Consider the following 23,001-nt stretch of genomic DNA (forward strand, 5'->3'; position numbering starts at 1 on the left):
TATGCACCGGGATGCATCTATGTGTCTTCTAATTGGCTAGTCTAGTTTTGCCACCATAACCCTGCATGTATTCACTCCCAATGATATTGCTGTTGCCCATTCCAAGCATGCATTAGCGCAACATATGAATTCTAATACTGATCCAGTCCTATACTTGCTGATTTCTTGTTTTTTGTCAGGTCAATCAGTGGGGCAGCTGGAGTACATCTTAAAAATGGTATATCTTAGACTTTTGCCATATGCTTCTAATAGGCTTAAGTTATACAGATGCCGAATGTTGCATTGTTGAACGTTTGCCTCACCAGTGTCTCACTTTTACCCACATAATGATTTGAAAATTGAGATCCCTTTTGACTTCGCGTATAGAGCTCTTTTAAATTCATTTTGTCTTTTCCAATTCACCCAAAAGGCTAGTTTTCCTTCAATTTGGAAATTCAAGATAAAAAGAGATGAAAATGTATGAAAGGGTCGAGTCCAATATTTCTGTGGTTTTTCCCAAACATGCGCATTTGTTCATATGCGGTAATGTTGACATTTTCCTTGTTCAATTTGCAAATTGAATCCTTTGTTCAATTTGCAAATTGTCTGGTCAGTCTGATGGAAGAAAGGTGCTAGAATAGATCTGTGGGTCATTGTGGGTAGTTGAGGGAGTGCCTGGCATTTATTGTAAGATTCAAGGAAGTCAAGCCGGAGATATTGATAGTAGACCCTGTAGTAGGCACTGTGGTGTCTTCTTTCCTCTATGACCGCCAATCTGACCACACGGTCACCTCAGATGGGTCATCGGAGGAAATTTGGTCTCATTATTTGTGCTCTGTTTTATTCCCTTCCAGGGGTGCAAAAAATTGCTAAGTAAATGCTTTGGAACGTCATGTGATTACTGTGAAACCAGTGCCAGATTTTTGGTGTGCTAGTCTGGTGATTAAAAAACCTAGAAGATTAAATGAGGCTCTTCGTGGCAGCGGGTAAATGTTCCTGCTACTGCTTGCTGACTGGTGCACTACATCTACCTAATAATACTAAGAACTAGGGAATGAAATAATAGGGGGGAAATTTCCTCCTGCTGGGCATGCTATATCCTACAGCCTGATGTCATAGCTTTCTTGGGCGGGAATCTAACTGCGGAGACCCATAGGCAGTGAAGCTAAACTTGGACAAAGTCTGGGAAACTCTAGAAACTTCACTCTTCTTCTTCAAGGAATGAAGCGTTATCTAGAGATGAGCGTAACTGGCGTAATTCTCTTTAGCCTAATTACTCATAATTAGGAAAAATTACTCGTAATTATGTGCAATACTGCAATTGTGTGAGAAACGCAATCCATCATTTAGTGCAATTTAAAATGCACACTCACATCTAAAATGGGTCAGAGGATGCATTTTGCACTAAAGTAAATGGCACTAAATGCTACAGACAAGAACATCAGTAGCCAGCAGATAGCTTGCAATCTCTTACTTTGTTCTTCTTGTGCTCCTGTGATAGGACTTTTGCCCCAAATTACTCTTAATTACTCAAGCTGAAGCAATAGCGAAATTTCCCACAATCCTACTTTATTTGTTTTTCCCCCAGCATCCCTCACTAACTTCCCCTTCACCCCTCCTACCTTCCACTTCCCTCGCTATTTTGCCCCCTTCCCTTCCCTCGCCCCTGCCCTCTACCCTCCCCTCCCTCCCCTTCTATCTCCGTTTTTCTCCTCTTGGGTACCAACCTCGGGGGATCAATGAAAAACGCCAGTGCCAAGGCAGCCCCTCGTTGGGCGCCCCGGGGGTTCAGTAGAGGCTGCACTGCAGCATCCTGGCACTCACTAAAGTCTGCATTAAATAGAGGATTAAGAAAATATTTACCAGAACCAAGCAAAACCGACCTATCCTCAACCTGCCGACCATGAACCAACATCTGAGATACTCGTTGCCCTCTTCAATCAGTATTTACCTCTTTTATAATCATTAAACTGGGGCAGCCAGCTTCACTTTTAATTTTCACAACAAATTGTATTCATTTTGGAAGGTACAGAGTGGGCCGAGCCCTGCAAAGACAGTACATATATTATATACGACATATTGTACCTAGTTGTAACATTCGAAAACAGCTTGGCCTGCAGAACACCAGGCCGAAAGTGTAACAAACTAGACCAAACACCCCCAAAGAATCGTAATTGCGTATTAATAACAAAAACCTATCTGTAAATAGTCAGTTTCAGCCCGCTTCACTTTTGAAGGCTTTACAATGTCCACTTCCATGATTTTCATAAACCAGACATCAGGGTTTGTTAACACTTTTTAAGAGACGAATGCGTATTTAATATGAATATTTCATATTGCACATTCAGTCAATGGACAATTGCCAATGAAATTAAAAGCGAAACTCAGAATTCTCCTCACACAGACGACACACGGATTCTTCTAGAAGGCTGAATGGTGTCTTTAGAAAAACAGCTTCTATGTTTAGCTTGATACAGATGCCCCTGAGTAGTGAAAGGATGCCGTGCGTCCCTGCATAGAGCGCCCTTCACTTGTCCCCATTAGCCTATGCTAATACCAGGCATCCTTGGAGGGTGTTTATCATTGGGTGAATGTCAGCGCACGCTTTGGATGCAGGTCAGTGCGGTTTGGAACCCTCTGGGGTCATATTCTGCATCAGTCCGCATCCTGATTTCACAAACACCATCAGTGCACCATACATCATGTCCCTCACATGAGAGAGATCCTTGGTGCTTGTAGGGGAAAGAGAGACCGTTGTTTGCTTGTGTTTACAATGTTTTTTAATAGATCATCAGCCGTTGCACGCTCCATGTGAGCTCTACACAGCTGTCCTGCTGGATTGTGCATCTTTAAGTCTGGCTACAGACAGTTTTAGATGTCTGTTGACAACACCAATTATTTCCAATTTGGGTCAGCCCCTTGCCCGTGACTGGATGGCTTTTTTGTCTATCTCAGTTTTCTGCTCTTCATCCAAAGGCTTTTCTCCCAATTCTTGTGTTTGTCCCACTCAGGAACATTTCGGTCTCACAGTGTTCTAACTGGATGAACTCCACTGCAGGCATGAGGGAAGTCTTTTTATATTTTGGTTTAAACACTCCATGAGAGTGTATGTGTATCCTTGATCTCTTCCTCTTCCCCTCCCTGCACACTCTTACAGCACTATCCCCCACTTTCACACGCTTCCCACCCACTTGCTGATTCCCGTACTCTGTGTTTTTTAAAAATGTAAATTTCCTATTTGTTTTTTAATTTGTATAATTTGTATTTTTTAGAAGTACCAGCTGCTACAAAGTGATGCTGGACTCTTTGCTCTTTTATTTCTCCCTACCCACTCCTGCCTGTCCAGCTCCCTATCTTGCTCTCTGTCCCAGGTTTAAAAACTTTTATTAAATACATATTTTTTTTTACCAGGGCGAGAAGCTGGAAAGTGATGCTGTGCTCTCACTTACTTTTTCGTGTTCTGCATGACTTGTTCTATATTTTTCATTTTAATTTATTGGTTTAACTTGGCTGTCTGCCATGTTAGATCAGTAAAATTGGAATTTTTCTCTGTGTCACAGCCAGTGCCGGACTAAAACCTGTGGAGGCCCCTAGGCAGGCAAACTTTTGCCCCCCCCCCCCAGCAAACAATTTAGGAAAGCTTGATTGTAATTTTCTTTCAAGATCAAATCAATATTTTGATCCTTTGTCACACGGCCCCTAAAAGGAGGGGGGCCCATGGGCCGGTGCCTACTTTGCTTATTTGATAATCCTGAACTGGCCACAGCTCATGCTCATGTGCCATAATGCATGTGTGTGTATGTTTCAGGCCTCATGCTTGCAAGTCGGAGGCTGTCAGACCTATTCACGGGTACCCAGGGCAGGCAGGAAATAGCGAAACCCAACTGTGTTGGTTGTGGTCATCTGCCTCTGGCATCCAGAGTCTATCCTACTATGGCTTTGCACATTGGGCCAAATACACTCTCCTTCTCAACTTGACCTTCAGGGTCACGAGGGTGAGCACTTCAAGGCATCTTAGGAAAGTAATCTGGGGGAGGGGTAGCGACTCAGATCTTGAGCAGTCAAACAATGGACACAATAAGGGAATGTCCAGAACAGAGTTTTTCTTTTAAGAAAAATATATATATATATTTTTTTAGGGCTCGTACTTTTTTTTTAAAATATATCTTTTTTTATGAAGAACAAGAGCAAACAGTCAAGACAGCATACATTTCCGAGTAAACGTGATGTTCAAATCCTACGTAAAAGCAGCAGATTTGAATATACATACTCGAGCATTGTGTTACGGTTTTAATGGGGCAAAGGCAGTTCTACTAAATCATCACATCTACCAGCAGGCGGAGGATCACAAATTCTACCACTGTAGTCATTCCACGCTCCCCAGATCTGTGTCCACTTTGCGGGGCAGCCTCTCGATACATATATAGGCTTCTCCGTTACCATACACCAATCCATATCTTTCCACCACTCGTCCAGGGTGGGCGGGTCTTGTGCCTTCCAGTTCTTAGCAATATTCCTTCTAGCAATCATCAGCCCCAAAGTCACCCATATTCGCTCTCTAGAGGACAAATCAGTCGGGCCCCATATACTCAGTAGACTTAATTTGATGTTCCAGTCTATACTTTGTCCCATTACTCTCCCCATACAGCCCACAACTGCTGACCAATATCGTTGGATAAGCATACACTCCCATAGGGTATGTATAAAAGCACCATCCTGGCCACATTTTCGAACACACCCTGCCTCAGTAACATATCCCATTCTCATCAAGGTTGGGCCCGTGGGGTATATTCTGTGAAGTATCTTCAGTTGCACTAGCCGGAGCCTCGAGGAAATGGCCACCTCCCTGGGAGATGCCAATGCTTCAAGCCACTCCTCATCCTCCAGCCCCGCCACATCATAATCCCACTTTGTGCGAAGCCAGAGCAGGGGGTCCATCATGTGAGTGATCAGTTTTTTTATAGATCAACGCAATGGCTTTTTCAGGAAGGTTTCCATCTAGGACCCTGTCTTCAAGCAGGGAGAAATCTGGAGGTGTGTCCCCCTTTTTTAAAACTGCATGCAAAGCATGACAGATCTGCAGCTATCTATAGTATTCAGTGTCTGCCAATCTGTACTCCGTCTGCAGTTGGGTAAAGGAGACTACCCCACCCCCCTACCATAGGTTGCCCACTCTCGAGATATCAATCAAATCCCAGCGATCAAATCCTCGGGTGTGCCCCAACCTGCCCAACTGGTCTGTATGCCAGAGAGGTGTGGCTTGCGTAATTCTGCCCCCCCCTCCCAAGCTCTTTGTAGCAGCTTTCCAGACTTGAATTGCGTGGCCAGTAGGCCCAGTCAACTTCAATTTTGCAGGGTTCGAATACAGTGCGCCCGCGAAGAAGAAATTAATTTTAATCACATCATAACTCAATGCTTTAGAAAGAGAATATGCAGCACAATAGGGAAGGTACACTCCAGAGTCTGTGGGGTGACTACAGAGACAGACAGAAGCTTCAAGTTTAAGCAGAGGTGCAGGCTCACTAGGATGAAACAGACCAGGTTTCCTGAGTTCTTTGACCCGTATGTCAGTCCGTATGCTTTTACCAGGCACTTCCCTGAAGTGGGTTGCAATAATCTCAGCCAAGTCCCAAAGGAATCTGGAAGTCAAACTCTCAGCCAGTTCTTTGTGCAGGCATTATTGTTACCTGCAGTGAAGTGCACTAGGTTTCCCCAGTCGCAGATGTACAGACTTCAACCACATGATATGAGCAATCTTCTCTCCATATCAGGCTGATGGAAGCTGCAGCAGCACAGGCAAAGGTGTTCCCATCGAGTAGTTCCTGCACTCATGACTTGCAGGCTCCTTCTTTCAGTGCAGGGTCTCAGCAAAGGCAGACTGGTCTTCTTCTGTGGTGGTCTTTGGAGTGGGCACAGTGGTAAGTTGGAGATTCATGTTGACTTGTGTAGTATACTCAGGGAGTCTGGCAGGCACTTGGTAAACTCCAGTCACACTCCAACAACTGTCCATTTTCCATGCCTGATTCTCCCTCCCCTTGGGCTACGTGGCCAGGCTTCTCCTTGGACAGATAGCTGTCGCAGGACAAGTCGCACGTTCTCTGTTCTCAGCACGTAGGAAGTCATCCAGGTCTCAGTCGAACCCACGGTTCTCCACCAGTGCGCAGACTTGAGGTGATGTTCCTTCACCTCTGGGAGACTGACTAGCCGTGATAACAATCCTGGCTCTACCAGCAGGCAGTGATGAGGCTGGCTGCAGTAGGAGTACGCATATCATGAGCACAGTAAGTCTAAAGGTCTTTCTGAATGGGCGTCTCAAGAAGATCAAAAGACCAGGCCCTGCTCAGAAACTTCTCTGCCCTTAGCAACTAAATCTGCTGACTACCCCACTTTCCCTTACCATCAACCAAGGGGCAGTGCTCTGGTAGGATTAATCAGCATTTTCCTGCTGAAAAGGTTCAATAGAATCTCTGAAGGTAGTACTGCCACCATCCCTTCACACCTCAGTGTCAAGGTCTACACTCTCCAGCTCAGGTTTGCAGGCAATACCCTTCCACTGCCTGGAGAGCATATATCAGAGCCTCTATCTTGTGCCATGTCAAACCAAGGGCAATCCAAAATGGATCTCACTGGCTTCTGCATTCAGATACTCGGAAACAACTTGGAGTAATTCAGTCGTTCATCGAGGACTTGCATGTGACATTTACATGCAGGTACGCCTGCATCGTGTCTGGGCACGACATGTAAGCAGAACTTTAAACAAATGGGCCTTTAGGCATCACACTCTTACTTTGAATAGGTAAAATGGTATGTCCACTACTATGGACTCAACCACTTCATACTGCCATCACAGCTCTCAGTGCATGTCCCAAGTGGCACAATCAGTAGTCTTGTGTCCACTAGAGAGTACTCTTTTTCCACCCCTCCTGACCTCAGAGCCAGGCTTGAGGCTTATGGTCAATTTCAGACCGAAGACAGCACACATGAAGCATTTTATGGATACTGAGGCAAAAAGAAAATTAGATACAAGTTTCACAAACGCTTGGGTTACTCAGTCAGTTTTCCATGCAGGTTATATCTCCATCTGAACAGAGGCCATGCTGGAATGAGTTTTCTTTAACAGAAAGTCCATTCCAAGATTGCCAGCCTTATGTGTGCATGCTTCTTGACAAAGGCAACTGGAAAAAAAGCCATTGGCTTTGCCAGTGCTTGTTTATAAAACACTTAAAACCGTGGTTTAGCCTATTCATACATTCATTGTCATTTACCATGCGCTACAGCACAACAAGATAAGTTAATTTGCCAAGAATCTAGCAGCTAAATCTAGAAATCAGCCAAAGGGCTTCCAGTGTTGCGCCAGAGCATTACCACTAGGGAGATGCTGTCACATCTGCATATTCTCCAGTTTATTTGACTTAATATTACTTTTTCAAAACTATATATATATATTTTTTAATTATATGTGACATCCACGAGTTTCCATTACCCAACCCTCCATAGAGGCCATCGCAGATTAGCTGTGCACAGCTGAGGGTTGGCCTACACCCAACACTCAGTGGGTATCAGCCCTGGCTTCATACAGCTGAAGGCTGTGGGCAGCAGGGTTGGTGACGATGCCTGGCCTTGAAGCCCTGCACTCACCCTCCACATTCAGCTACTTACAACTGTGCATGGTCTTGCAGAGGGATTGGCTGCAGGTCTAATCACCCTACCAGGCCATGCACCCAACTCATCATGGATGGCCTTCACCTGCAGCACATGGCCTCCAGCATCGCACTATGGGATTGGTCACTGCTCCTAGCCTCCAGCCATTCAATATCCTTAACTCTCTATGGGCAGCCAACACCTGCATTACAGGGTCTTCAGCCAAACATGGTGGGTGATTGGCTGCACATTCTTCCCTCTGTTAAGGCCTTACAACCAACACTCCATGAGCACCAACCATGCTGAGCATGGCTATGTGCAGCAGGGTTGCCCGCAGTGCCTGTTCTTGAGGCCTTCATGCAGCAGGGTGCCAATCTATCTGTAGGAGGCAATTACTTTGGCTGTGCACAGTGGGCTTGTCTGCAAGTCCTGCTCCCAGAGCTCAGTTGCACATGGCCGTTGCGACTCATAGTGTGTGGCCAATGCCCACAAGCCAGACACTTTGGCCATGCACAGGGTGGGTTTGCTGCAGGACTTGGCCTCCAGTAAAGCCTGCACCCAACCCACTTCAGGCTGCCAACCCCTGCTGCTTGTATTATTTGGCTACTTGCAGAAATTTTGGCTGAAAGGCCTTGCCTTAAGCCAGCCACTGCACTTAACCCTCCACAGGCTGCCAACCCTGCTGCGTTCAGCCTTCAGCTGTCTAGAGCAGGGCCAACTCTCCACCATCAGTTTCTAAAGCGTAATATTCATTAATGCTTATTGATTTCTGGACAACTTCTGGAAGTGTTTCTTTGGAGCAAAGCTTGACCATTTTAATGAATCTTACCTTTGTTGTTAGCCCTAAGAATGTTTTTAAATAGTAGCATTGGCAGTTGCAATGTTTTGTTTTGCCATTGTTGTGTAGGTTGTTGAAGAGGGTGAGGTCAGCTCAATGTCTGGATTTTTGTTATGGCTTTTCAAATTGTCTTATATTTCATTTGATTTCACTCTGTTCCTGGGTATACCAAGTTGCTGAGGACATAATGCTTGAACTCTTTTGGTTTAAAAAAGACAGAGAAATCTTCTAAGGTCTGGTGTGTGTTTGAACTGATTATAGTATCTAAGTAGACTTTGCATGAGATTAAGGGCCTAATTTATATCTTGGGGGTATATATACTCTATTGCAACGGAGTATATATACCGCCAAGATAAAGGTCGAGTCATCTGATTTATATGCAGGTGGACCATAGGTTTAAACACAGCTGAGAATACTTGTTGTGATTAAAGCCCTCCGATGGCCTTGCGGAGTAAGGGTCATCAGCGGCAGACCTCTAATTCCACCCACCTTATGTAGATGGGTGGAGTAAGAGGTCAGTTTTCACTGCCTGTCACCGCCAGGAACAGCCTGGTGGTAGGGGCAGTGAAAACTGCTAAATGTTCGCCTCATCATGAAAGAGGACTCCCATGGTGAAGGGAGCATTTTCTATTTATTTTCAAAAAGAAAAACCCAGCTTCGGGATTTTCTTTTTGAGGAAAACTGTTTGGTGCACCAAACTGTAAACAGCACTGACAGGAACCCATGTGACGGTGGTTCCTGACAATACTTTATAAATTACCTCCAGATTGGCAGTCATTTCTAAATTTGGCAAGTAATTACTTTGTGAGGGCGATGGATTAATCTACCCCGTCTCCCTGACAGAGAAATGAGCCACCCGCCAACATCTAAATTAGGCCCTAAACGTGGCATTGTTTACTATGTAAACCAGTCTCCTTTCTTTTCATTGGCACATAGATTTATTTCAAAACATCCTAAGATAGAAAACATTATTTGAGAAGGAAATGACTAATAGTTTTTTTGTGTTCAAAGGTGCACATTCTACAGATCAACGTATGAAATCAAAGCCACAAAGCTCCCAATATATGAGACACATGGAATCTCTTCACATAACTGAGGCTAAGGCCATGGGTCGAACCACCAAAGCTGATTTCACCAAGATGGAAGAGAGTATTCCTAAAGCCCATAGAAGATCCTCAAGTTTGGGCCTTCCGAGAAGACCACGACAACATCATCTGGATACAAACTGGCGAAAGAGTTCTTCAAGGTTCTTGTCATGTCCAGTTTCCTTTTTTGCCTATCATAATGTAATACGTTGATTTTAGTTCTTCTGCATCAGTTGATGTACTCCAGATCATGGTGGCCTACATTGGTACACATGGGCCACATCCATGCTAGATTTTTAGGATGTCCACATGAGATATATCAACACTGAATTTATCTAATGGTGGAAAAGTTACACTGTTGATGATTTGTGGACTAACGTTGGCCACCTATGCATGGATGACCAACTTTTCAGCACCAGTTTCAGAGCGATGCTACATTTCAAGATAGCCACATAAGATAACACTTTGTATAACTCATCTCAATGGTGATAATTTACATAGAGATAGGGTTGAAAATCTGGTGTTTCTCTGAACTCGTCGACCAATGTTGCTAACACCTTCTCTATATGGAGCCATCATCTGAAATCATATACTGTTCTATCAAATATGATCGGATGGCAACACTTAGCAACATAGAAACATTTTAGACTCGCCACAAATTGAAAAGATTTCATTAATATTGTCCTGAAAAAAATCTAAACAGACCGATTAACAAAGGTCCATTTCACATTTAACGCTGTTGTGTAGTTTGAGAATATTTAGCTAATGTTGTGCATTTGTACATCATGTATGCAAAAGTAATTACCTGTAACTTAAGGTTCACACATAACTATATTGTACACACATACAAGTGGGACTTCCTCTATTTCCCTAACCCTCCATTTGCATACCATACATCAGGTAAGCAAAACATTTTTAAATGCCCATACAATGTACTCTACATTTTTCGGTTGCGCATTCGAGGCCTCTTGTATATACTTTAGTATATACTTTAGAATTCATACTTTAGTATATACTTTAGTATATAATTACACGTGTATGTACTTTGTGGGCTCTGGAGATCAGCCCTAGGACTTGTCTGCTTCCGCTTAGGGACTTTTTTTCTGTTAAACTGGCTCTATTTAACTTTCTTGATAGAAAACGACCAGCAGAGGTTAGTAAAATACCAGAATCACTTTAGCATTCTCTATAGTCCAGTCCATATAATTTGTCTTCCACAAGCACCCGTAGACAATAATATCTTTTTCCAAATCTTGTATTTTCAGTGATATAACCACCGAATGCCCTGCTTTTATATTAAAAACAGAGCTTTGGACTATACCATTTCCCGCTGAAAGGCAATATTTCTCTCCATGTGTCCCCATACCTGGTGTGTGATGCAGTTTGGTGCTTACTTTCCCTCCATGTTAAAGAACAGTAGATGTTTCAGCACCCAGGCTAATGTGCTGCATAGCTAAATACATATAAGGTCCCAAAGGCGACACCAAATGCATTGCAAATGCTTCTTTCCTTTAATATGAATATTTTAACTACACAGGCTTCCCTTCCAACACAACTCTTTAAACACAGCAGAGAGGGACCAACCGTTTCTCCATCATTGAAGTCAAGTCCATTTACTTTTAAGTCAGGTGCCGTAGAAGACCCTTATTACTAGAGGGCCAGTAAAGCTGATTCAGATGCAAGCAGTAGATTGGAATTACAAATCATGCACGAACGTAAAAAAACATTCAATGTACAAGTTCATAGTGTTTGGGGTGGCTTGTGCGGTGCTTTGGAGGTTCCTGTAGAGACCTGCGTACCTCCTATACCTTTACTCTACCTTTTGTGGAACTTCCCCCCTATATAAGCAACCGTTCTCAGTTGCCAGGTGACTTCCAAGAGTCTTTGCAGCCACCTGAAAGCACATGTTTATGTGGTCACAAGGAGAGCGAGACCTGGGGGTTGAAATACCACCCGGGATGTAATCCTACGATGATGATCCATGCTGTGAAAGAACTTTGGGGCATGTTATCAAGGACGCCGTTAAAAATATCGCTGGTCACACCAGAATATGGGCTTCTATTGGAATTCTCCAGGGCATATTATCAAGCCCATTATCGCCGCTTTAGTGGCAGTTTTCTGCCGCTAAACCGGCGATAATTTCTTGATAATATGCCCCTTTGTTAGTCTTTTGTGTGAGTCATTCCCCTGACTTGGGATGAAGGTAGCGAACACCTGTTGGTCACTGACGCTGGACACCTCACAATTTCCACAACACCCCTGTGATCCTTTTGCACCTCCATTGCTGATGATCCCATCTGCCAGATAGCCTCTCCTGGAGGTTTACTCAACTATACTATCTTCTGTCACATAAACCAAGTAGAGAGTCTGTGGTGACACTGTAATTGCTATGCCTTCACTCTGTTTGTGGGCCTGCTGGACAGAAACCTTATCTTCCACAGTACATCATCCACTCGGCTGATATCTATAACATCCATCAACACAACGCGATGTGCAGGCAGTGGACATCTCTTTTACCTTCAAGGAAAAAGACAAGTGTCAATGACATTGACTCACCAGATATCACAAAGATATCATACAATTCTAGAAGCAGTAAGCTGAAACAATTACCTCCCCACGAAACTAGAATTAATATAACTTAATACCACAAGGAAGAGACCCGCAGGTGTAGACTTCGGACTAGTATGACCTGGCCATCAAAACCATGATCAGAGAGGAACATAGAAGGTGCGGAAAGGTAAACATAAAATTGCTGCATTACTACAAAGCTTTGTTTTTTTTAATGTCAATTAATCAAAGCATAGGGTGCTCTCTGCTTAGCTGTCCACTGACCAGGATGGCGGGCAGTGACATATGTGAGGGGTATAGAGGGTAAGCACAGTATTTACTCCACTTAACCTCTAGATCTGATATCTCTCAGAAGGCGACAGGACATCAGACTAACAGGATAGATCAGTCTTTGCCCTCCTTGCACATATATCAGGATGTCATCCGCATATAATGAGATAGTCTTGATAATATCTTTAATTCTGAAGCCCCAGCCCTCAACAAGATCCCGTATCATAGCAGCCAAGGGTTCAGTGATCAGGTAAATCAGCAAAGGGGACAATGGCCGCGCCCCCCAGTTGACATGAAATGAAGCAGAGATAATAGGTCATGTGCACACCTAGCAGATCCAACTGCTTCGCAAACCTGAACTTCTCCGAAACAGTAAGCATGCATCTCTCAATTACAGTATAAAAGGGATTTTCTAGGTCTGGGAGGAGGTGCATTGAATTAGGCTAACCTTTGGGCAGTGGCGTAAATATAGCACCCGCAGCCCCCGTTGTGCAGGGGAGACCTGAGCTCCGGGGGTCCCCTCCAGCACTGTGCACAGATGGGCCTGAGAGCTCCAGACTATGTCCAGAGCATGGGGGGGCTTCTCTGTGTATTTTGCATGGGGCCCCCCTCAAGTTTCATTATGCCACTGCGTTTGGGGGCTTCTTCTAAAGTCCGAGCAGTAGCTTAATTCTATTCTGGTCTATTCTAGGCACTTCTAAAGCACATGGCTAACTGGCCTCCCAGTGCCAATGCTAGGGAAAGTGCTAAGCTCAGGAACAAAGGCACTCTAGTCTGAATGTATTAATCCTGGAACTGATATCAGCCAATAAGAAGCTATAGGCATTTTATTATGCCCAGTTTGGGTGATTGATATTATAATTGCCTCATTAATTGTAGGGTAGGGGGCAAGGGCCCTCTTGTCATGCAGTTTTGTTTAGAGTTGCTAGCCAAGGGACTCCATTCATGCAATTTTGTTTAGAGTTGCTAGCCAAGGGATTAACAATGTTGCATCCTTTTTACATTACTCAACAGGAAGACTATCTCCTCTAATTTCCTGCTCCCTGGTGAGTTTTTCCAGATCTTCCACCTGGAGGGGGTGTTCAGATGGGGCAATGTCATCCCTGTCATCTTTGAGAGGAATCTATTGATATCTTCCTCTGCAGGGTTTCATCTTCAGTGTATGCCTACTTTTAGTATTGGTAAAAGACTAAGTTAATATCACTCTGCCTGTGCATTTTACCGTAATTGATTGCCGCTATCAGAACTCCTAAATGTTGCAGGTAAACTAGGAATGTCAGAAGTCTACCCATTTAAATGCCTCTGCATGGGTTTTGGCACAATAAGAAATATAGTTAATGCGTTTCAAATGTTCCAGCAATCCACCACATTTTTCCTTTGCCTACATTAATGCAGACCTTCCCTCTGCACTTCCAGCAGCCTCTTGCTCCAGTTGGAAGAGCAAGTTACCTACCTGGTGGAGGTCATTTTTCTATTATCTATTAATCATCATCTGTGCCAATAATACTTAAACCCAAGAGAACTGTTTTGAAAGCCTCCCATCACAGGGGATGAGGCTGTGCTCACATTTAGGGTAAAGTAATTCTCTATTGCCTCACTAAGCGTATCGCAGAAAATGGCACCCTCCAAGCCGGGTTAGTTGCAGTTTCCATGTGGGGGCCGTGGTAGGCGGTCTACTCCAGTTTAAACTGAGTTATATGGATTGTGGTCAGTATTTGCCTTTCCTATTATGTGGCTTGGGTAACATAACCCTGAATGTCTGTGGTACAAAGAAGACTATCGCGTCTGACATTAAAATCATGATGGGTGGAACAACACAAATAATGTCTTGTGTATGGATTTTCTGTTCACCAGGAGTCACCTAAAGAACAATGTTGCAACCAACTTCAAAATCAGATAAGGTTCCACAGATATAATGGCATCACAGAATACAATGTCCTAGGAGAACACCACACATCTGTGTCATCCTTCAGGGGGATAAGGTCTCTGTCTGGTGCCACATGCTTCAGCTCTGGTTTTCTGATTTTAGCTGCATCTGCAGCAGTGTGATTCCTCCCCAATGCACAAATGCCCTCTTCTGCAATCTGCGTAGGTTGAAAACTGAAACCTACAAATCCCTGGAACAAAATTTCTCTTCCTTGGATCTCTTCAATAGCTGACGTGTTTCGGCTGTCTTCCAAAGATGTGGACACCTTTGTAGAGTATTCCAAAATTGAAATCTTTGAAGGTCAGAACACAGGCATGAGACTCAAAGACAGGACATTTAGCTGTTAGTAAATTTGATGCATTTTCATAAAGATGTATTCAGATACATCTGCACAAAACGTGGTATATGTTATAGCACATTAAATACAATGGGTTTACCAGAGAGATGGGCCCTTCTCAGTGCTGACTTCCTTACTTTGGAATAAACACTCTGGTAATGAAGGGGAACAACTATATCATCTTATTCTCAGAAGGGAACTCAAAACCATCAACTTCTTCTATTCTATTCCTGACAGACAGATGTGTGTTAACACACAACACTCATTGAGTGTGTTGAAGTAAACTATCAAAATGACAATCGTGGTTAACTTAAAAAATATACTATAGTGTAACATTACAGGAAATTTAAAAATCAATAGTAACTTTAATTGGGAGAGAATAAGCAAAATGTAAGTTGAATAGCTGAATAGCTGTCCATCTTGATGAGTGTCTATAGGGACTTGATGAACACTGGAAGGTGAATGAGTGGAGTCTGGCATGCCTGGTTGCCTCATAGAGAATGAGGCTAATATCAATCCTCTGTTATTGTCTTATCTAAAATGAAGTAATACAGCATACTAATGTGATCTGTAGATATCACACGTATGTTGTGATGATATGTTGAAAGTGTGTGGTGATAAAAAAATGAGATATTCTATATTAAGTTGCTTTCTTTTGTCTATTGTTTATTGATTGCCTGCCATTTATGCACATGTCTCATTGATTGCCTGACTTCACAGCCATGCTTCTCCATGACTGCCTGTTTCTGGAGAATCTGGATCTTGGAACATGCATAACCTTGAATCATCCAGTGTCAGCAATGTCTTGATACTGGAGCATCTAATCTTGATAACTAGTCATTCCTGGGCCGTCTGGTCTCTGTGATTGCAAATGTTAGCTTGATCTTGGTGTGTCTGGTCGCGGTCACTGCCTGATCCTACATTGCCTCCACTCTGTGATTACATGATTTTAAATTTATGGCCAATTTGATTGCTTCATCTGGTCTCAGTTACTGTCTAATCTTAAAATGGCTGAGCTCAGTTAATACCTGGTCTTGGATGAACTGCCTCTGTGCTAACCTGATGTTGGAATGGCTGATCTCAGCCAATGCCAGATCTTGGAGTGTCTGTTCCTGGTGAACACCTGTTGTTAGAGTGTCTGGTCTTGGTGTTCTTCTTAGTAAACCTGACTTTATCTGAGCCACCTTCTGATGTGAGAGTCCTAGGTGAGGCCATTGAAATGTGTCTCGTTTGCTTGAGGTACCCTTATTAGGGCTTCAGATAAGGACTGGGCTTTGCTTTTCAGAGCCACAAGAGTATTTCCTGATGGCATTTATACAAGACTTTTTCCAAATTCCATTTTCTTATGGAACTTACACCTTGTTTTCAATACATATGTGGAGAACTAATGAGTTATATGCATATAACCAAAGCCACTATTTCTATAATAAAATCACATATATCCAAATGTGGTACGCTAAAGTTCCCAATGTACTGCTCACCTGAAAATCCTCTATATCGTGGGTGTGGCCATCTCTCTGTTTATGATGTCACAATTCCTTCCACCATTTTCATATGACATAATGTACTAAGTTAGCAGCTCAAAGGAATCATGTATAAAACTTAAAGCAGCTGCTGTCTGTCCTGACCTCTCTTGTGCCCCCTATGTAGGCTAAGTAACTCCACCCTTCTCTTATTTAACATGGTTTTCTTACAGAGTCACTCCTCAACCCATCATGTTGGCCCCTTTCTACCTGAGATGCCCAGAGACGTTGCGCCAGTGGTTGAACGGGAACCGTGAAGGCATCGACTGTCACTGCAATAAGGGAATCCCCATCATCACCGACTTTGAGCTCGACACCTTCCTGGAAGCGTGGAGTCGTGGGCCTGCCCAGGTTCTGGTGGTCATCATCCTCTCCTCGCAGAAGCCAGCACTGTCCGCAAAGCTAGAAGAGATCGCACATGACATGTACATCACGACACAGCGTGGCCGGTTGGCTCCATGTATCAAGGTGCACAACCTCTCAGTCATTTACATTTCACATGATTAATTCTCATTAATTTATGGTATTGACTCATTGGGTCTAATTTAGAATTGGGTACAATGGAAAATCCTTAAATTTCTGAGTGAATTGCTCAATCCAAAAGTGAATCCACCTATGGAACTTCTCCCACCTCATAAAAATTGGAGGATGTTTTCATTACCACCCAACTCTATATAATGTTCTAATTTGCATTGTGCCTTTCAGGCTTTTTTGTGCAATTTTCTACTTTTCAATGTTCTCTTTGTCTGTTCCTTTTTCCTAATGGTGTTTTCCTAACTTTATTTTTAGTTTGTTTTGATATTGGTTTTTGTCAGTGCATTATTTAGTCGAACTATGTGTACAGTAATTATCAATTTGATATTCTCTGTCTCAGCATCAAGCATGGCTGAGAACAGGTCTCAGAGCTGTGCAGAAGCTACTGTATGTATGTACATAGCACGGACCTAGAAATAGAAAATATACCAGGATTGTTTGCAAAGAGTAAGAATATAAGTGGGCGGTGGATCCTATATTTAGACATAGAGGGGCTCAATTCACAAAGGTAAACTTGACTGAAAGGTAAGCTTACAACCACATTCACCTATGTTATGCCTGCCAGGAATTAAGGGGATTAAAACAATTTGCATAGCCAGAGATATCTCCGCCATGACTACGGAGATTTCGACAGCCCTAATCCCACTCAAGTGGAAGTGGGCATTCCAAGGTGTGGTTTGCCTTGGAAGTTTAGCGACATCCACTACAATACACCTTCATGATCTTTCCTAGACTTTGAACGATCCCCTTTTCCTTCTGCAATTGGTTGTAAATTTAATATACAATATAACAAAGGAAGGTGCCAATGCTGCACTGCACTTTCAGACACAATTAAACAAATGAACTGACTTAAACAGATCCATTTTGTCCATTATATGGTTGATTTTAATCAGAAATAATTTAGGCAAATTTTCTTATTATTTTGCACGGTTGTATTTTAAATGATTCAGTAATATACACACAAAATCAAAGGAACCACATACAAAAATACTTTTCAATTATTTACATTTACATAAACACGTAAACATGTCCATACAACTTTCATACCTCAAGCGAACAGACAAAAGACAACATTCAATTAGAAATTTACATTTATATACAAAAGGGTAGAGCATCAATGAATAACACTTATACTTCTCGAATAACCTATTTTAAAGAGTATTTTGTTATGTTGAAGGCGAAGACGAGTCAGAGAGAGGTGACTCGTCTTCGCCTTCAACATAACAAAATACTCTTTAAAATAGGTTATTCGAGAAGTATAAGTGTTATTCATTGATGCTCTACCCTTTTGTATATAAATGTAAATTTCTAATTGAATGTTGTCTTTTGTCTGTTCGCTTGAGGTATGAAAGTTGTATGGACATGTTTACGTGTTTATGTAAATGTAAATAATTGAAAAGTATTTTTGTATGTGGTTCCTTTGATTTTGTGTGTATATTACTGAATCATTTAAAATACAACCGTGCAAAATAATAAGAAAATTTGCCTAAATTATTTCTGATTAAAATCAACCATATAATGGACAAAATGGATCTGTTTAAGTCAGTTCATTCGTTTAATTGTGTCTGAAAGTGCAGTGCAGCATTGGCACCTTCCTTTGTTATATTGTTGATTACTTTGACTTGGCCCTGTTGCTATATGAGTCAAAACCCAAGTTGGTCTTGCTAGTAAATTTAATATGGCACAGGACTGGAGTAGCTACCATTTCAGAGTGAAAGGGGGAATAAAACACCTCCAGATTTTCTAGGGGTGTAGGTTACAGGCCTTCTCCTAGGGAAAATTTATTTTCACCACTTGAAAAAGTGTTCTTTTTGCACAGGGGATCCTATTCTACCTTTGTTGGCTTCTCCACTGTAGAGAATTTCTCACAGCAGGAATGGGTCAAGTGACCTTTCCAGGTTTATATCTGGAAACATGAAATTGGCATTGCTTTCCAAGCATAATCCTGAGAATGTTTGTGAATTCCAAAAAAGTAGGAAAAGTATTTTCAGGCAGAAGCATAATTCTCTGCCAGTACCATCGGTAATTTTCATCGGAATTAGCAGCATGGTGTTCTCTGAGGAAGGAAATCTTCAGCTCTTTTCTGAATTGCAAGAGAGTTGAGGCAGTTCTGAATGTAAATCTTGAAATTATTTTTCTACTGTTCCCCATGAGATTTCTATGATAGGAGTTGGGAATGTTTATTCTGCACTAATGCCAGGGGGACAGGGAGGCAGGGGAGTCCTACAGTACATGGGCCAACACTTTGGATATATTCTTGCAAGGGAAGCCCCAGCATTAATGAATGTTGCTGCTCCTGCTGTAGAGGGGTTGCTGATATTTGGTTTGAGAAGAGAGACCCAGGAGTAGGGGACCTTCATAATGAAGCAGGCTCACAAAAGTTTGGGATTAGTGTAAGGTGCACTTGTGGGACAGGGTCAAATACAGTTTTTAAAAGGAGTTTTGTTGGACATGGCCCTGCTTAGGGGATTTCCCTAGAACATATTGCTTTTTATCCTCCCTGGTTTTTGCTGACTTTCTTTCCTTAGGACTCTGGGCACTTTCCCACTGCAATGGGAAAGAGCTCACACCCTACATATGCCAGGAAGGGGAATTTACCTATTGGTTTAGGTGTTATACCGTTGAGTGCCCTGTAAAAAGGTACACCACATACCCAGGGCGGATACTGCACTGGCTACTAGTGGGACACAAAAGACACACAATTGATGGACGGAATGCAAAACAAATCAAAACATTCACCCCCAGTCAAGAGATCTAAGTTAAATCCATCATTCTTTTGCTCGCCATGCCACCCCAGTTTAGACCTGGCCTTTGCAAATCAGTCTTGACCCTGTGCCTCATGGGAACAGTCCAGACCGAACTGCCAAGCCAAGTCCTCCCTTGACCAGAAACAAGCATCCTAGGACCGTTTTCGGGGTTTCACCCCTCATCAGCCAGGATAGCTTGATTCCAGTGACACAGTGAGCCCGCGATCCACGTCTGGGCATACCTGACACACTTAGGGCGATAAAACAAAAGACACACAATTGATGGACGGAATGCAGAACAAATCAAAACATTCACCCCCAGTCAATAGATCTGGGTTAAATCCATCAATCTTTTGCTCATCATGCCACCCCAGTTTAGACCTGGCCATATGCAAATCAGTCTCCATGCCACTAAAGTCAAGCTATCCTGGCTGATGGGTGCTGAAAGCCCGAAACCAGTCCTTGGATGCTTGTTTCCAGTCCAGGGAGGACCTGGCCTGGTAGTTCGGGCTGGACAGCTCCCATTGGGTGCAGGGTCAAGAAGATTGATTTCCATATGGCTGATTCCAAACTGGAATGGCATGGTGAGCAAAAAAACGATTGATTTAGGCCCAGATCTCTGTACTGGGGTGAATGTATGGCATTGTTCTGCATTCTGTCCATCAATTGTTCTTTTACTAGTAGGACACACCACTGATTCTGTCACCCACCATAGTAGCCTGTCAAACTTGTATTATGCTTAAGTTGGCCTTTCTAATTCATTTGCCACCCCTGAGCGGGCCTTTCCCTAACACCAGAACACACCTAGGATAAGTCCTGAGGGACAAAATATGTAGTAGGTGGGCGACCGGATAGGTACACGTGTGTTCTCTACCTGGTAGTGATGTCCCCCATGGAGGTTCCCCCTACTGAGGGGTGTCGGCTCTTTCCAAAGGACACCTCCTGAGTTTTGCTGATTCTCTTGTAGTGGACTTAGGGCTCTGGGCACTTCTCTACTGTAAATGCAGTGTTAAAGTGCATGCACACTTCCTGTCCATGTTAGAGACTGGTGCTTACCTGATGGTTGTAAACATGACACATCCTGCCCTTGCAGGCCAGTGTGTGTGCACTCACATCTTTGATGTACTTAAATATGTGTCAAGCCTGTCATTGCAGGCCGGGATGTGCACACTGGCACCTATGGGGTTTTTAACCATGTGTCCAGCAAGTCATTGCAGGTCGATGTAGGCACTCTTGCGCTTACGGTAATTTGTGAAATGTGTAAATCCTCCCATTGCAGGCTTAATGTTGGGCACTTGCGCTTATGGTGTTTTGTGAAATGTGCAAAGCCTGCCATTGCAGGCCTGGTGTTGCGCACTTGCACCTGTGGTGTTTTTAAACAGGTGGTCAGCCTGCCATTGCAGGACTGGTGTTGCACACTTGCACCTATGGTGGTTTTAAACAGGTGGTCAGCCTGCCATTGCAGGACTGGTGTTGCACACTTGCACCTATGGTGCTTTTAAACAGGTGGTCAGCCTACCATTGCAGACCTGGTGTTGCGCACTAGCACCTATGGTGCTTTTAAACAGGTGGTCAGCCTGCCATTGCAGGCCTGGTGTTGCGCACTAGCACCTATGGTGCTTTTAAACAGGTGGTCAGCCTGCCATTGCAGGCCTGGTGTTGCTCACTTGCACCTATGGTGTTTTTATACAGGTGGTCAGCCTGTCATTGCAGGCCTGGTGTTGCTCACTTGCACCTTTGGTGTTTTAAACAGGTGGTCAGCCTGCCATTGCAGGCCTGGAAGTCCGCCGTAGCTCGTATGCTCAGACTGGCTTCACTAATTCTCTAGCCAGTCCTGAGGTGACCTTTCACTACCACTAGAGCCCCCCTAGGTAAGTCCTGAGGGGTGACACAAGGTGTAGGTGAAGGGTAGGGTAGGTACATAGGCTAGTACCCTGCTCAGGTAGTGAAGAATACCCATGAGTGTTTTCACTGCGGATGAGGCTTGCTCTCCCCATAGGTTAACATGGGAGAAGGGTGGACATGACTTCAGGCTGCAGCAATGGATTGCAGTGGAGCAGCTTCATAATGTTTCCTATCATTGAATTCGCAATGACGAACCCTCTCCATAACCATAACAGGCCGCGTCTCCCTAGTAAAGATGTCGATACTTCCCTTGCTGATTTTTCTGTTTTTAAATCTCCCTTTAAAAATACCAATCTCATATTTTAACAAAGTAGATAAAGTGATCCATGAGTTTGTTTAGGCAAAAAAAAAACATGGGTTAAGTTACCTATTTTACAATTGGACATAGAACAGAGGGGGCTTGCACTACCTCACTTATCTACTTATTATCAAGCTGCGCTTCTTAGTCTAATAACACAGCTAGTGGCCCCTTCCTCGAATTTTGACAATTTCTTATTTAGTCTCATTTTAACAGAAAGTGCAATTAAGTTACCCGCATTCCTGCAAACCTCAAAACTACCTAAAAAGACAAGATATAAGGTTATGAACATATTTCTAAATCGCATTCAGCAGTTCGATAAATTATACAATGATCCAGCATGCCATGCATATACCTCTCTCTAGGACTGTGACCTATGGGGTCTTCAACTTTCGCTTAAGGGATTACTATAATATAATATGTTAGGCTTTTGTAAGCTAGGTGTCTTCTACAAAGGCACTAATTTGATAACATAGGAAGCTTTTGTAGTGCAATTCGGTCTCCAGGGCCGTGTTCTCTGGTTAAGTTTCAGGCAGATAACAAGCTTTCTTTCGAATAATTATAAAATAGTCAATGAGAGGGTAAGAACAATCTTAAAAGCAGTCTTCAAGAAGAATTTAACTGGTATTGGTAATTGGTACTGGTTACTGCGACAGGATATAAATAATAGTCTTGTTGAAACAATTCTCCCTAAAATTGCTCAGCAATCTAATTGTTGGTTTAATATTCAGGAATGGCAACGAGTGTGTGAGCTCGGGCATAGGGCTCTGAGGGCGGCCAACTTTAAAAAGATGTCCTTTCTCTTAAGGTGGATGTTGTAAACCGGTCCTAGGAAGCTTGTTTCCGGTCCAGGGAAGGCATGGCTTGGCAGTTCGGGCTGGACTGTTCCCATGAGGCACAGGGTCAGACTGATTTGCATATGGCCATGTCTGAACTGGGGTGGCAGAGTGGGCTAAAGAACGGTGATGGATCAAACCCAGATCTGTTGACTGGGTGTGAGTGTTTGATTGGTTCTGATGCTCCGTCCATCACCACCCCCTTTTGTACCACTTTCTTCAATCCTGAACACATGTTTTAGATGCAATCTGGTGGAGGCAGGTGACTGGCCACATATTTTCTTCACATGCCCTAGATTACAACATTTTCTGGGAGGAGGTGTTCAGGTTTATCAGTCTCTGGATGTCAATGCTAATCCTACCATCAACATCGCTGGCCTTATTTGGCTTTTCTTATGCAATCAGTCAGCTACCAAAACATCGGCAATATTTTGTTTTCACCGCCATAGTGGTAGCCAGATAGTTGGTATTGCAAAACTGGCAATCCCAGAAGGTGCCTACAGTGGGACAGTG

At 43.2% G+C, this 23,001-nt stretch overlaps 1 protein-coding gene and 1 long non-coding RNA gene across 2 annotated transcripts in view; one reads left to right on the forward strand and one right to left on the reverse strand.

Annotated features, from left to right (window-relative positions):
* The window catches only part of FAM194C (family with sequence similarity 149 member C), a 269,174-nt gene that overhangs the window by 184,405 nt on the left and 61,768 nt on the right, over positions 1–23,001 (forward strand). Inside the window, exons 11-12 of the mRNA XM_085624449.1 lie at positions 9,470–9,704; positions 16,342–16,636. Of these exons, the coding sequence (XP_085480575.1) occupies positions 9,470–9,704; positions 16,342–16,636 (530 nt within the window). The remainder of the gene's footprint in view (positions 1–9,469; positions 9,705–16,341; positions 16,637–23,001) is intronic.
* Positions 11,028–23,001, reverse strand: part of LOC146797429 (uncharacterized) — a 60,127-nt gene continuing 48,153 nt past the window's right edge. The window contains exons 2-3 of the long non-coding RNA XR_014968485.1: positions 16,379–16,570; positions 11,028–12,060 (exon numbers count right to left, since the gene is read on the reverse strand). This is a non-coding gene — a long non-coding RNA (uncharacterized LOC146797429). The remainder of the gene's footprint in view (positions 12,061–16,378; positions 16,571–23,001) is intronic.

The sequence above is a fragment of the Triturus cristatus genome, chromosome 9 (assembly GCF_964204655.1).
Source record: "Triturus cristatus chromosome 9, aTriCri1.1, whole genome shotgun sequence".
Classification (NCBI taxonomy): Eukaryota; Metazoa; Chordata; class Amphibia; order Caudata; family Salamandridae; genus Triturus; species Triturus cristatus.